Genomic DNA, 16,765 nt, shown 5'->3' on the forward strand with positions numbered 1-16,765 from the left:
GAAGAGGGAAGCTTATGTAGGGATGAGGAAACAAGGTTCAGATGGCTCGATTGAGGGTTACAAGTGAGCAAAGAACGAGCTGAAAAAGGGGCTTAGGAGAGCTAGGAGGGGACATGAAGTCCTTGGCGGGTCGGATCAAGGAAAACTCCAAGGCTTTTTACTCTTTTGTGAGGAATAAAAGAATGACCGGGATGAGGTTAGGGCCGGTCAAGGACAGTGGTGGGAACTTGTGTATGGAGTCAGTAGAGATAGGCGAGGTGATGAATGAATACTTTTCTTCAGTGTTCACCAAGGAGAGGGGCCATGTTTTTGAGGAAGAGAGGATGTTACAGGCTAATAGGGTGGAGGAAATAGATGTTCGGAGGGAGGATGTCCTGGCAGTTTTGAATAAACTGAAGGTCGATAAGTCCCCTGGGCCTGATGAAATATATCCTAGGATTCTTTGGGAGGCAAGGGATGAGATTGCAGAGCCTTTGGCTTTGATCTTTGGGTCCTCGCTGTCCACGGGGATGGTGCCAGAGGACTGGAGAATGGTGAATGTTGTTCCTCTGTTTAAAAAAGGGAATAGAAATGACCCTGGTAATTATAGACCGGTTAGTCTTACTTCAACTAAGTGTGTTGATGACGGTAGGGCAGTTGATGTCATATACATGGATTTTAGAAGGCATTTGATAAGGTCCCCCATGGTCGGCTTATGATGAAAGTGAGGAGGTGTGGGATAGAGGGAAAGTTGGCCGATTGGATAGGTAACTGGCTGTCTGATCGAAGACAGAGGGTGGTGGTGGATGGAAACTTTTCGGATTGGAGGCAGGTTGCTAGCGGAGTGCCACAGGGATCAGTGCTTGGTCCTCTGCTCTTTGTGATTTTTATTAATGACTTAGAGGAGGGGGCTGAAGGGTGGATCAGTAAATTTGCTGATGACACCAAGATTGGTGGAGTAGTGGATGAGGTGGAGGGCTGTTGTAGGCTGCAAAGAGACATAGATAGGATGCAAAGCTGGGCTGAAAAATGGTAAATGGAGTTTAATCCTGATAAATATGAGGTGATTCATTTTGGTAGGACTAATTTAAATGTGGATTACAGGGTCAACGGCAGGGTTCTGAAGACTGTGGAGGAACAGAGAGATCTTGGGGTCCATATCCACAGATCTCTAAAAGGTTGCCACTCAAGTGGATAGAGCCGTGAAGAAGGCCTATAGTGTGTTAGCTTTTATTAACAGGGGGTTGGAGTTTAAGAGCCATGGGGTTATGCTGCAACTGTACAGGACCTTGGTGAGACCACATTTGGAATATTGTGTGCAGTTCTGGTCACCTCACTATAAGAAGGATGTGCAAGCGCTGGAAAGAGTGCAGAGGAGATTTACCAGGATGCTGCCTGGTTTGGAGGGTAGGTCTTATGAGGAAAGGTTGAGGGAGCTAGGGCTGTTCTCTCTGGAGCGGAGGAGGCTGAGGGGAGACTTAATAGAGGTTTATAAAACGATGAAGGGGATGGATAGAGTGAACGTTCAAAGACTATTTCCTCGGGTGGATGGAGCTATTACAAGGGGACATAACTATAGGGTTCGTGGTGGGAGATATAGGAAGGATATCAGAGGTAGGTTCTTTACGCAGAGAGTGGTTGGGGTGTGGAATGGACTGCCTGCAGTGATAGTGGAGTCAGACACTTTAGGAACATTTAAGCGGTTATTGGATAGGCACATGGAGCACACCAGGATGAGCGGGAGTGCGATAGCTTGATCTTGGTTTCAGATAAAGCTTGGCACAACATCGTGGGCCGAAGGGCCTGTTCTGTGCTGTACTGTTCTATGTTCTATGATGGGCCAAAGGGCCTATTCTGCGCTATATGATTATGACAATGGAAGAAGCATACAAATTGGCAAGAAAAAGCAGTAGGCCTGAGGATTAGGTGCAGTTTAAAATTCAGCAAAACAGGACCAAGGGATTATAAGGAGGAAAAAATAGAATAGCGGGGAACATAAAAACTGACTACAAAAGTTTCTATCGGTATGTAAAGAGAAAAAGATCAACAAAAACAGTCAGAAATGGAAGAATTCATAACAGGGAATAAAGAAATGGCTGAGGAATTAAATTTGTACTTTGCTTCAGTCTTCACAAAGGAACACATAAATAATGTACCAGAAGTGCTGAGTTTTAGTGAGGAGTTGAAGGAAATCAGCATTAGTAGAGAAATGGTTTTAGGGAAATTGATGGGATTGAAGGTGGATAAATCTCCAGGGCCTGATAATCTTCATCCCAGAGTACTTAAGGAAGTGGCCCTGGAAATAGTAGATCCATTAGTTGTTTTTTTTCCCAAAATTATTTGGATTCTGGAATAGTTCCGACAGATTGCAGGGTCGCTAATGTAAGCCCGCGATTCAAAAAAGGAGGTAGCGAGAAAACAGGGAACTATAGACTAGTGAGCCTAATGTCGGCACTGGGGAAGTTGCTCGAGTCCATTATCAAGGATTTGGAAGGCAGTGGAGTTAATCAGACAAAGTTAGCATGGATTTACAAAAGGAAAATCATGCTTGACGAATCTATTGGAATTCTTTAAGGCTGTAACTAGTGGAGTTGACAGAGGAGAACCAGTGAATGTGGTTTATTTAGACTTTCAGAAGGCTTTCCACAAGGTTTCACATAATAGACTACTATGTAAAGTTAAAGCCCAAGTTAAAGGGCGGCACGGTAGCACAGTGGTTAGCACTGCTGCTTCACAGCTCCAGGGACCTGGGTTCGATTCCCGGCTTGGGTCACTGTCTGTGTGGAGTTTGCACATTCTCCTCGTGTCTGCGTGGGTTTCCTCCGGGTGCTCCGGTTTCCTCCCACAGACCAAAGATGTGCGGGTTAGGTTGATTGGCCATGCTAAAAATTGCCCTTCGTGTCCTGAGATGCATAGGTTAGAGGGATTAGTGGGTAAATCTGTAGGGATATGGGGGTAGGGCCTGGGTGGGATTGTGGTCGGTGCAGACTCGATGGGCTGAATGGCCTCTCTGTACTGTAGGGTTTCTATGATTCACATGGGATTACAGGTAATGTCTTGAGATGGATAGAAAGCTGGTTAGCAGATAGTTAGAAAAGAATTTGCATAAATGGGCCTTTTTCTGATTGGCAATCAGTGACTAGTGGGGTTCCACAAGGATCTGTGCTAGGACCCCAACTGTTCACATTATATATTAATGATTTAGAAGAGGGAACTGAACGTATTATCTCAAAATTTGCAAACGATACAAAGTTGGGTGGAAGGGTAAGCTGTGAGGAGGATGCAGTGATACTTCAGCATGATTTGGACAGGCTGAGTGTGTGGGCATCTGCATGGCAGATGCAGTATAACGTCGATAAACGTGAGGTTATCCACTTTGGTAGCAATAATAGGAAGACAGATTATTACTTGAATGGGTGTAAATACTCAACGAAACCTTGGAGTCCTTGTGCATCAGTCGCTGAAAACAAGCGTACTGGTACAGCAGGCAGTAAAGAAAGCAAATGGTATGTTGGCCTGCACAGTGAGAGGATTTGAGTATAGGGATAGGAATGTTTTTCTGCAATTGTATAGGGCGTTGGTGAGGCCACACCTGGAGTACTATGAGTAGTTTTGGTGTCCTTATCTGAGGAAGCTTGCTACAGAGGGAGTACTGTGACAGTTCTGATTGCTGGGCTGATTGCTGGGATGGTAGGTCTGTCACACGAGGAGCGACTAAGTCAGTTGGGATGATATTCATTGGAGTTTAGAAGAATGTGAGGAGATCTCATAGAAACTCATAAAATTCCAACAGGGTTAGACAGGCCAGCCTGTCTGAGTTCTGTATATTCAAACTTTGCCAGGTCCGATTTTCTGCATGCTATTTGCTGGAGCTGACTGTAGTTTAACTTAGAGTGCCCAATTCTTTAATTTCAAATATCCAATTTTATTTTGGGTTCAGCACCGCAATCCGTCCTCTCGATCCAGTAAGTGTCATTGAACCGGATCATACAATCCTAACCAAACCACCTCAAACAAGCAAGTATCCGAATCCTGGGTTTACAATACTATTCCCTAGCCCACTATATTATCAAGTCGGTCAAACTTTACAATCAAAAAAGTACATGAACTGTGGGGTATTCAGACAAATATTTTCAGAAAGAATGTTCCCAATGGAGTGCAGAAATAGAGGTCATAGTTGAGGATAAGGGGTAAACCTTTTAGAAAAGGCGAGGAGAAATTGCTTCACCCAGGGGCTGGTGAATATGTGGAATTCACTACCACAGAATGTAGCTGAGGCCAAAACATTGCCTGATTTCAAGAACAAATTAGATATAGCTCTTGGGGCTAAAGGGATCAAGAGATATGGGATGGGGAGGGGGGGCAGGGGATTAGGGTATTGAATTCGATGATCAGCCATGATTAAAATGAATGGTGGAGCACGCTTGAAGGGCCGAATAGCCTACTCCTGCTTCTAATTTCAATGACTCTGTTCATGGCTCAAGTAATAATCTCAGATTAGTACCTTTTGCTTTTCAATTTAGCCTGACTGTTTATATTCCTGCAACAGAACCTCCTCCTCAGTTCTATTTATGATATTGGTACCAATGTGGACCATGACCATTGGATCCTCCCTCTCCCACTGAGAGTACCTCTTCAGCCCCAAATAGATATTCCGAAGGCAACACAGCTATCTGGACTCTAACACTTGGCTGCAGAGAACTGTATCCTCTGACTATACTGTCCCCTAACTGCATTCCTATTTACTCCACCTGCTTGAATCGCATTTTGGGCTACTATAAGATTGGCAGACTCTGCTAGGGTTTTTGTTTAATCAACTTAGATACAGAATTCACTTTATCAATGGGGAGCAAGTTTGTTAGTAATTGTAATGAGGTGTTTTAAATACTTTGTAGTTTTAAAGGTACGTGTAATACCTTTAATTAGACCATAAATATAAATATATCTTCTATGAAGTTAAACAAAAAAACTTAGATGCACAGTTTCGGTGCCCTTTGATACCAAACATATGTTAGATACATTCCTTTAAAGCACCCAACTGTTGGAATCACAAGGCCATAAAGGAGACTTAATTGCCTCACCAGAAACAACTGATACAAGAGAGAGTTTTAATGAAGCTGCCTTCAGTTTCTAATCAAAACAGAGTCAGAAAGATATTAATGCCTGAGCTAACGAAAAAGTTATGGTTGGGACTTAGTGGGAACTGACAAGAATTAATGGTAACATAATGATACCCCTTGAAATTGTAGGTAGCGATAAAAAGCTCAGTCATTGAATTGATAATGAAACACATGTATATATTACTTATGTTGGCAATAAGCAAAACTTTACAGGGCTATAATCGGGGAAAATCCTGAAGGCAAGTTGAGTTGACCACATCCTTTAGAGATTCACTGACAAGATTATAAAATACTAATGGCTTTTGTAGGCCCCCCTTTATCAATTAAAGGATGCCCATGTGAGACTATTTTAGTGAAGATGCTTTGTGAGGCTGCTATCAAAAATAGAGTCCTGATGTCTTACTAAGAGACTAGAGGACAGGCTTAGGGCTGATATATTGGGGTACCCCACAAGGTATCGTGATCTCTCGATCAGGGTGGTTCAGTATTTTTTTTGGATCAATATGTAAAGTATGTCATTTATAACACTTTTGAATGGATTGTGTCCAACTGACTGACAGCTGCAGAATTGTATAAACCAGGATGATTTTCTTTGTCCAGTGGAGTGGTGTCTCTGACCCATTGTGTCGAGAAACTACCCTCCTTGCTAGCAAGTAAAACAAAGACAATCTGTCAGTTAAGTATCTTGCGTTAATCATAGAAGTTTACAGCATGGAAACAGGCCCTTCGGCCCAACTTGTCCATGCCGCTGTTTTTTTTAAAAAAACCCCCAAGCTAATCCCAATTGCCCGCATTTGGCCCATATCCCTCTATACCCATCGTACCCATGTAACAATCTAAATGCTTTTTAAAAGACAAAATTGTACCCGCCTCTTCTACTACCTTTGGCAGCTTGTTCCAGACACTCACCACCCTCTGTGTGAAACAATTGCCCCTCTGGACACTTTTGTATCTCTCCTTAAAGCTACGCCCTCTAGTTTTAGACTCCCCTACCTTTGGGAAAAGATAATGACTATCTTTCTGATCTATGCCCCTCATTATTTTATAGACCTCTATAAGATCACCTCTCAGCCTCCTACGCTCCAGAGAAAAAAGTCCCAGTCTATCCAACCTCTCTTTATAACTCAATCCATCAAGTCCTGGTAGCATCCGAGTAAATCGTTTCTGCACTCTTTCTAGTTTAATAATATCCTTTCTATAATAGGGTGACCAGAATTGCACACAGTATTCCAAGTGTGGCCTACCAATGTCTTGTACAACTTCAACAAGACATTCCAACTCCTGTATTCAATGTTCTGACCGATGAAACCAAGCATGCCGAATGCCTTCTTCACCACTCTGTCCACCTGTGAGTCCACCTTCAAGGAGCTATGAACATGTACCCCTAGATCTCTTTGTTCTGTAACTCTCCCCGATGCCCTACCATTAACTGAGTAAGTCCTGCCCTGGTTCAATCTACCAAAATGCATCACCTCGCATTTGTCTAAATTGAACTCCATCTGCCATTCGTCAGCCCACTGGCCCAATTGATCAAGATCCCATTGCAACTGGAGATAACTTTCTTCACTGTCCACTATGCCACCAATCTTACTGTTAATGTGTGTAATAATCTGAGATTAGTACCTTTTGCTTTTCAATTTAGCCTGACTGTTTATACTCCTGCAACAGAACCTCCTCCTCAGTTCTATTTATGATATTGGTACCTATGTGGACCATAACCACCGAATCCTCCCCCTCCCACTGAGAGTACCTCTTCAGCCCCAAATAGATATTCCGAAGGCAACACAGCTATCTAGACTCTAACACTTGGCTGCAGAGAACTGTATCCGCTGACTATACTGTCCCCTAACTGCATTCCTATTTACTCCACCTGCTTGAATCGCATTTTGGGCTACTATAAGATTGGCAGACTCTGCTAGGGTTTTTGTTTAACCAACTTAGATGTAGAATTCACTTTATCAAGTGTGTTTGTGTTAAAGTCAAACTCGGAAGTCGAGATTTCGACACGCCATAGTCAATTTACTCTTCCACCCTTCAGCCACCAACTTCATCCAAATAGAATGCATGAACCTTGAACCTGTTTGACAAATGCAAAGGCTGAGACTTCTCCACTTATACCATCAGCAGCCGCTCCATTCTGGATTCAGAGGTGAAGCTGGATTGGCCCCTCATCCTAACCCCTCCAGCCTTACACACTCCTATTCACTCTCTCGCCCTAAAACCTCCATCCTTACACACTCCCAGTAACTCTCTAACCCTTACCCCTCCATCCTTACACACTCCCAGTCACTCTCTAACACTAATCCCTCCAGTCTTACACACTCTAAGTCACTCTCTAACCGTAAAACCTCCACCCTTGCATACTCCCAGTCACTCTATCCTTACACACTCCCGGTCAATTGCTTACTGTAAACCTTCATTCTTACATGCTCTTGGTCAATTTCCAAGCTTCCTTTCCTCTCAAGAGTCCTTCAATGTGTTGCTATCTACCCATTTTACCCAGAATGTTACATTTTCATGCATGCAATCAGGTTTCACCTCGGCCAGAATACTGAACAGGCACTTACCATAGTAAACAAGTAACACCCTATGTGACTGTGGCCATGGGAAACGGTCCCTCCTCATTTTCTTTTACCTTTCTGCAGTCTTGAACACCATCCTCCCCTTCCAAAGCTTCTCCATTGTCTTCCCCCTAGGTAATATTGAACTTGCCTGGTTCCATTCTTGTCCACTTGAAGTTAAGAGAATCACCTGCTGTGGCTTATCTTACCACTTTCCAGATTGTTACTTCCAATATCTCCCCAGGAGATACTTCTTTAGCAATGACACACCCCCATGCAAAATCATCCAGAAACATATTAGGTTCGGCATGAACACTGTGACATTCAGCTCTATCTCCGCACGATCTCCCAATCCCTCCATTATCGCTAATATATCAGATTGCTTTCCTGACACCTAATACTGGATAAGCAGAAATCTCCTCCAACTAAGTATTGCAATGATCAAAGCATATGTCTTCAGGCATTACCGCCCATTTCATCCCTCTTCTTGGGCACCGAGGCTCAACTAAACATTTTGTAACTTGATCCTGATCTTAGCTTCCAATCCCATATCCTCTCTATCTCCAAAACACGTACTTTCACTTCAGTAATATTGCAATCTTCATCTCTACCTCAGCTCATCCATTGCTGAAATGATTGTCCATGACTTTCATATTTCCACACTCAACAATGTCAGTCGTCTCCTGGCTGGCCTCTTTTCTTCTGCCTCCTGCAATCCTAAGCACACCCAAAACTCTGCTTCCCACAAGTTAACTTGCACTAAGCCAGAGTCATCCATCACCCGTGCTCGCTGACCCACACTGGTTCTTGTTGAACTATGCCTCAGTTTTCAAATTCTCATCTGTGAATTCAAATCCCTCTCTCACCATGTCACCTCCCTATTTCTGTAACATCCTTTACAACCTACCGAGATTACTGTAAGCTTCCAATTGTGTCCTCCTTCACAGGTCCATGTTCATCGCTTCAATATTAGTGGTCTCGCCTTCAACTACCCAGGCCTTAAAATTGAATTCTCTCCAGAAACCTTATCCTACTCAACCATTTCTTCCTCCTTTAAAACATAGGTTTAAACCTCGCTGTGATATACAGCTACTATTCACTTGTTTTATTGTCTCTTTGCTTAGTTCTTGTATCAAATTAAATTTAACAGTATATTAAGTGTCCTTGGATATTTTCTTTCATTAAAACAATACATACAAATGCAATTTCTTATTGTTGGGAACATGCATGGGCCCAAGATGTAAATTGAAACTGCCGTGTGATGGATGGGATTCCCTGAATTTTCTGTTTGTGCAGAAACTCATTCCTGGTTTCCATTAGCACACAGCTCAAGCTGTGGACTGAATGCGACTTCCTACATGCATGTGTTAAAAGAAGTGTACTATACTTCGGACAGTCATTCCATGTACCTTCAGAACATCTGTAGGGTTGGCAATCGAAGATGAAACTACTCCAGCAAGAATCCCACACAGAACATTTACAAGGAGCGTTTCATCTGTAAATTGAAAATAATTCACTTTAGTGGAAAGGCAAGTCAAGGGCACAGTAACCAAAAATAATGTTAACACTTAAAACAAATTAAGAGGACAAGTATTAAAAGGCACCAAAGTTTCTTCTCCACAGCACCAGCACAGTGAAAGCCAATGCCCAGTTTAGGGTTACATTCGCAAGCCTCAATCTGGTGCATATTTTAATTTTAGCAGTTGTTGTTGCCATAGAGTCATAGAGGTTTACAGCATGCAAACAGCCCTTCGGCCTAACTTGTCCATGCCGTCCTTTTTTTTAAAAAACCCCTAAACTAATCCCAATTGCCCGCATTTTGCCCATATCCCTCTATACCCATCATACCCATGTAACTATCTAAATGCTTTTTAAAAGACAAAATTGTACCCGCCTCTACTACTACCTCTGGCAGCTTGTTCCAGACATTCACCACCCTCTGTGAAAAAATTGCCCCTCTCATAGAAATCATAGAAACCCTACAGTACAGAGAGAGGCCATTCGGCCCATCGAGTCTGCACCGACCACAAGCCCACCCAGGCCCTACCCCCATATCCCTACATATTTTACCCGCTAATCCCTCTAATCTACGCATCCCAGGACACTAAGGGGCAATTTTAGAACATAGAAAGCCACAGCACAAACAGGCCCTTCGGCCCACAGGTTGCGCCGATCACATCCCCACCTCTAGGCCTATCTATAGCCCTCAATCCCATTAAATCCCATGTACTCATCCAGAAGTCTCTTAAAAGACCCCAACGAGTTTGCCTCCACCACCACCGACGTCAGCCGATTCCACTCACCCACCACCCTCTGAGTGAAAAACTTACCCCTGACATCTCCTCTGTACCTACCCCCCAGCACCTTAAACCTGTGTCCTCTCGTAGCAACCATTTCAGCCCTTGGAAATAGCCTCAGAGTCTACCCTATCCAGACCTCTCAACATCTTGTAAACCTCTATCAGGTCACCTCTCATCCTTCGTCTCTCCAGGGAGAAGAGACCAAGCTCCCTCAACCTATCCTCATAAGGCATGCCCCCCAATCCAGGCAACATCCTTGTAAATCTCCTCTGCACCCTTTCAATGGCTTCAACATCTTTCCTGTAATGAGGTGACCAGAACTGCGCGCAGTACTCCAAGTGGGGTCTAACCAGGGTCCTATAAAGCTGCAGCATTATCTCCCGACTCCTAAACTCAATCCCTCGATTAATGAAGGCCAGTACGCCATACGCCTTCTTGACCGCATCCTCCACCTGCGAGGCCGATTTAAGAGTCCTATGGACCCGGACCCCAAGGTCCTTCTGATCCTCTACACTGCTAAGAATGGTACCCTTCATATTATACTGCTGCTTCATCCCATTGGATCTGCCAAAATGGATCACCACACACTTATCCGGGTTGAAGTCCATCTGCCACTTCTCCGCCCAGTCTTGCATTCTATCTATGTCTCGCTGCAACTTCTGACATCCCTCCAAACTATCCACAACACCACCTACCTTGGTGTCTTGTTGAAGTTGTACAAGACATTGGTAAGGCCACACTTGGAATACTGTGTGCAATTCTGGTCACCCTATTATAGAAAGGATATTATTAAACTAGAAAGAGTGCAGAAAAGATTTACTAGGATGCATGGCCAATCAACCTAACCCGCACATCTTTGGACTGTGGGAGGAAACCGGAGCACCCGGAGGAAACCCACGCAGGCACGAGGAGAATGTGCAAACTCCACACAGACAGTGACCCAAGCCGGGAATCGAACCCAGGTCCCTGGAGCTGTGAAGCAGCAGTGCTAACCACTGTGCTACCATGCCGCCCTGGACACTTTTGAATCTCTCCCCTCTCACCTTAAACCTATGCCCTCTAGTTTTAGATTCTCCTACTTTTGGGAAAAGATATTGACTATCTAGCTGTGCCCCTTATTATTTTATAGACCTCAATAAGATGACCCCTCAGCCTCCTACACTCCAGAGAAAAAAGTTCCAGTCTATCCAGCCTCTCCTTATAACTCAATCCATCAAGTCCCGGTAGCATCCTAGTAAATCTTTTCTGCACTCTTTCTAGTTTAATAATATCCTTTCTATAATAGGGTGACCAGAATTGCACACAGTATTCCAAGTGTGGCCTTACCAATGTCTTGTACAACTTCAACAAGACATTCCAACTCCTGTATTCAATGTCCTGACCGATGAAACCAAGCATGCCGAATGCCTTCTTCACCACTCTGTCCACCTGTGACTCCACTTTCAAGGAGCTATGAACCTGTGACCCTAGATCTCTTTGTTTTGTAACTCTCCCCAATGCCCTACCATTAACTGAGTAAGTCCTGCCCTGGTTCAATCTACCAAAATGCATCACCTCGCATTTGTCTAAATTAAACTCCATCTGCCATTCATCAGCCCACTGGCCCAATTGATCAAGATCCCGTTGCAATTGGAGATAACTTTCTTCACCGTCCACTATGCCACCAATCTTAGTGTCATCTGCAAACTTACTAACCATGCCTCGTATATTCTCATCCAAATCATAAATATAAATGACAAATAACAGTGGACCCAGCACTGATCCCTGAGGCACACCACTGGTCACAGGCCTTCAGTTTGAAAAACAACCCTCTATAAGCACCCTCTGGCATCCGCCAAGAAGCTGGCATTATCTGCCTTATGAACAGATCTTCCACTCACCTGACGAAGGAGCAGCACTCCGAAAGCGAGTGGCGTTTTCTGCCAAATAAACTTGTTGGACTTTAACCTGGTGTTATTAGGCTCCGTATTCTGTCAAGAAGCCAATTTTGTATCCATTTAGACACCTCACCCTGGATTCCGTGAGATTTAACCTTATGCAACAACCTACCATGCGGTACCTTGTCAAAAGCCTTGCTAAAGTCCATGTAGACAACATCAACTGCACTGCCCTCATCGACCTTCTTGGTTACCCCTTCAAAAAACTCTATCATTGTTCCACAGGAGAAGGCTGAGGGTAAGGGAGTGTGTTTCTGCATTTGATTTATTTATTAATTTTTCAGTTAAATTTGTGTTAAAAATCGGAGGGTTTTTTTTCCAAAACAGGAAGTAGGCCCAGGAGAAGCCTGGGAAGGTTTTTGGAGGGTTTAAAAGTAGGCTGCACTTTTGAACGGGCAGCGGAGTGAGCAGGGAGTAGAGTGTGAACTGTAAGGGCTTTGGCAAGGACATGCAGAGCAGGGTTTCACTCTTAAATTACACCAACTTATACAAGGTAAATTGGTATGGAGGGATATGTAATGTGCTGTTTCTGCATGATGTGAGAGCAAGTGGACCCCAAGGTGGACCCCAGGGACCATGTCTGCAGTAAGTGCTGGTTGCTGGAGGATCTCCAGCTCAAGGTAGATGAACTGGACTCAGAGCTACAGACACTGAGGCTTATCAGGGAAGGGGAGAACTATCTGGATAATGTGTATAAAGAGAAAGTCACGCCCCTTAGACTGACTAACTTAGCTGGGGGTCAAGGACAACAGGGAGTGGCTGCGGGTGAGCCGGGCAGTGGGGGGAAGAAGGCGGGCAGTGGGGGGAAGAAGGGAAGTAGTTTGCGGGAGGTAAAGTCCCAAGAACCTCAGCCCTTAAATCTTTGCAACAGATTTGAGGTTCTTGCCACCAGTGTAGATGGGAAAAATGACTGCGAGAAGGACGAGCAAACTGTCAGCAGTACCAGGGTGCAGCTGCAACGGAGAAATCAAAGAGAAATGTAGTAGTAATTGGGGATAGTGTAGTTAAGGGCATAGACACTGTTCCCTGTGACCAGGAGAAACAATACCGTAGGTTGTGTTGCCTGCCTGGTGCTCGGGTCCAGGATGTATCATCTGGGCTGCAGAGGAATCTGGAGTGGGAGGGTGAAAATCCAGTTGTCGTGGTCCATGTAGGTGCCAATGACATAGACAAAACAGGAACTAAGGATCTGCAGAGGGAGTACGAAGAGCTAGGGAACAAATTAAAAAGCAGAACCAACAAGGTGGTAATCTCTGGATTACTACCTGAGCCACGCGCGAATTGGCGCAGGGTTAATAGGATTAAGGAGACGAATGCGTGGCTCAAGGATTGGTGTGGGAGGAATGGGTTCGAATTCATGGGGCATTGGCACCAGTATTTGGGCAGATGGGACCTGTATAGATGGGATGGTCTCCGTTTGAACCGTGCTGGGACCAGAGTCCTAGTGAATCGTATCACTAGGGCTGTAGATAGGGCTTTAAACTAATTTATGGGGGGGGAGGGTGCAGAGGTAAGAGGAATTACGAAATCAATGGTAGAGGAGAGGGAGCGAGTGCAAGTGAATGAGGGCATTCAAGTAGTTAAAGGAATAGAGGACGAGGAAGAGGTTGATAGAGTTTCATCAAATCGGGTCCAGATAAAAGCTGGAATAAAGACACTTTGCCTGAATGCACGAAGCATTCGGAACAAAGTTAATGAGTTGATGGTGCAAATCAGCACAAATGGGTATGATCCAGTGGCCACTACAGAAACGTGGCTGCAGGGAGACCAGGACTGGGAGATGAGTATCCAGGGGTATCAGGCATTTAGGAAGAATAGACAGGAAGGAAAAGGTGGTGGGGTGGCTCTGTTAATAAAATCAGGGTAGGAGTGAGGGATGACATAGGCTCCAAGGAACAAAACGTGGAATCGTTATGGGTAGAGATAAGGAATAGTAGGGGAAGAAAGACACTAGTAGGCGTGGTCTATAGGCCCCCAAATAATAATGTTGAGGTGGGGAGGGCTATAAACAAGCAAATAATGGATGCGTGCAAAAACGGAACAGCAATAATAATGGGGGGCTTCAACCTCCATATTGATTGGCTGGCTCAAGTTGGAAGGGGTGGGATGGCGGAAGAGTTCTTAGAATGCTGTCGGGATAGTTACCTTGAACAGTATGTTACAGAACCGACGAGGGAATGGGTTATCTTCGATCTGGTAATGTGTAACGAGGTAGGTAGAATTAAGGATGTTCTTGTGAAGGACCTCTTGGGTCAAGTGATCACAATGTGGTCGAATTTCTGATACAAATGGAAGAGGAGAAAGTAGGGTCCCATACCAGTGTTCTCTGTTTGAACAGAGGGAAGTACGATTGGATGAGGGCTGAATTGGCTAAGGTGGACTGGGAGAGCAGACTGGTAGGTAGGACAGCTGAGGAACAGTGGAGGATTTTTAAGGAGATCCTTTTCAGTACTCAGCAACAATATATTCCGGTGATAAAGAAGGACTGTAAGAAAAGGGATAACCAGCCGTGGATAACGAAGGAAATTAAGGAGAGTATTAAATTAAAGACCGATACGTACAGAGTGGCCAAAAATAGTGGAGAATCGGAAGATTGGGAAAACTTTAAGAAACAACAAAGAACGACTAAGAAAGGGATAAAGAAAGGAAAGATAGGTTATGAAGCTAGGCTAGCTCTAAATATAAAAAATGATAGTAAAAGCTTTTACAAATATATAAAAAGGAATAGGCAAGAGTGAATGTTGGACCCTTGGAGGATGTGAGGGGGGGGTTTAATAGTGGGAAATGAGGAAATGGCCGAAACTTTAAATAAGTTTTTTGTGTCGGTCTTCACGGTGGAAGACACAAATAGTTTACCGAATATTAACGATAAGAGGGTTGGTAGGAGGAGAGGTTCTCAATACAATTAATGTTACCAGGGAGGTAGTGCTTGGTAGACTAACGGGACTGAAGGTGGACAAGTCCCCGGGCCCGGATGGAATGCATCCCAGGGTACAGAAAGAAATGTCAGAGGTAATAGCGGATGCGTTAGTGGTTATTTATCAAAATTCATTGGATTCTGGGGTAGTGCCGGCGGATTGGAAAACGGCTAATGTTACGCCGCTGTTTAAAAAAGGAAATAGACAAAAGGCGGGTAACTACAGGCCGGTTTGCTTAACGTCTGTAGTTGGGAAAATGCTGGAATCCATCATTAAAGAAGAAATAGCAGGCCATCTGGATAAGAATGGTTCGATTAAGCAGACGCAGCATGAATTCATGAGGGGAAAGTCGTGCTTGACGAACTTGTTGAATTTTTATGAAGATGTGACTAGTGCAGTTGACGGAGGGGAACCGGTGGATGCGGTGTTTTTGGATTTCCAAAAGGCATTTGATAAGGTGCCTCACAAAAGGTTGCTGAAGAAGATTGGGTCACACGGAGTTGGGGGTAGGGTGTTAGCGTGGATTGGGGATTGGCTATCCAACAGGAAGCAGAGAGTCGGAATAAATGGGTGCTTTTCTGGTTGGCAGATGGTAACTAGTGGCGTGCCGCAGGGATCGGTACTGGGGCCTCAACTATTTACCATTTATATAGACGATCTGGAGGAGGGGACTGAGTGTAGGGTAACAAAGTTTGCAGACGACACAAAGATAAGTGGGAAAGTGAATCGTGTGGAGGGCGTAGAAGGTCTGCAGAGAGATTCGGACAGGCTGAGTGAGTGGGCGAGGATCTGGCAGATGTAGTATAACGTTGACAAATGGAAGGTTATTCATTTTGGAGGAAATAATAGCAAATTGTATTATCTAAATGGGAAAAAATTACAACACGCTACTGTGCAAAGGGACCTGGGGGCCGTGGTGCATGAGACGCAAAAACCCAGTCTGCAGGTGCAACAGGTGATCAAGGCAGCAAATGGGATGTTGGCCTATATCGCAAGGGGGATAGAATATAAAAGCAGAGATGTCTTGCTGCATCTGTACAGGGCATTGGTGAGGCCGCAGCTGGAATACTGTGTGCAGTATTGGTCCCCTTATTTGCGGAAGGATATATTGGCCTTGGAGGGAGTGCAGAGAAGGTTCACCAGGTTGATACCAGAGATGAGGGGTGTTGATTATGAGGAGAGACTGAGCAGATTGGGTTTGTACTCGTTGGAATTTAGAAGGCTGAGGAAGGATCTTATAGAGACCTATAAGATAATGAAGGGGCTGGATAGGGTAGAGGTGGAGAGATTCTTTCCACTTAGAAAGGAAACTAGAACTGGAGGGCACAGCCTGAAAATAAAGGGGGGTCAGTTTAGGACAGAGTTGAGGAGGAACTTCTTCTCTCAGAGGGTGGTGAATCTCTGGAATTCTCTGCCCACTGAACTGATAGACGCTATCTCGTTGAATATGTTTAAATCATGGATAGATGGATTCCTGATCGGTAAGGGAATTAGGGGTTATAGGGATCAGGCGGGTAAGTGGAACTGATTCACTTCAGATCAGCCATGATCTTATTGAATGGCAGGGCAGGCTCAAGGGGCTAGATGGCCTACTCCTGTTCTTATGTTCTTACGTTCTATCAAATTTGTGAGACATGATTTTCCACTCACAAAGCCATGCTGACTGTCCCTAATCAGTCCTTGCGTCTCTAAATGCCTGTCTCTCAAAATACCTTCCAACAATTTACCCACCACAGATGTGAGGCTCACTGGCCTGTAGTTCCCAGGCTTTTCCCTGCAGCCCTTTTTAAACAAAGGCACAACATTTGCCACTCTCCAATCTTCAGGCAGCTCACCTGTGACTGTCGATGATTCAAATATCTCGGCTAGGGGACCCGCAATTTCCTCCCTAGCCTCCCACAATGTCCTGGGATACACTTGATCAGGTCCCGGGGATTTATCTACCTTGAT

General features: G+C 44.5%; 1 protein-coding gene across 1 annotated transcript in view; it reads right to left on the reverse strand.

Annotated features, from left to right (window-relative positions):
- The window catches only part of slc25a14 (solute carrier family 25 member 14), a 148,180-nt gene that overhangs the window by 106,061 nt on the left and 25,354 nt on the right, over nt 1-16,765 (reverse strand). The window contains exon 5 of the mRNA XM_078211201.1: nt 9,070-9,155. Coding sequence (XP_078067327.1) covers nt 9,070-9,155 — 86 coding nt within the window. The remainder of the gene's footprint in view (nt 1-9,069; nt 9,156-16,765) is intronic.

The sequence above is a fragment of the Mustelus asterias genome, chromosome 4 (assembly GCF_964213995.1).
Source record: "Mustelus asterias chromosome 4, sMusAst1.hap1.1, whole genome shotgun sequence".
In the NCBI taxonomy this organism is placed as follows: Eukaryota; Metazoa; Chordata; class Chondrichthyes; order Carcharhiniformes; family Triakidae; genus Mustelus; species Mustelus asterias.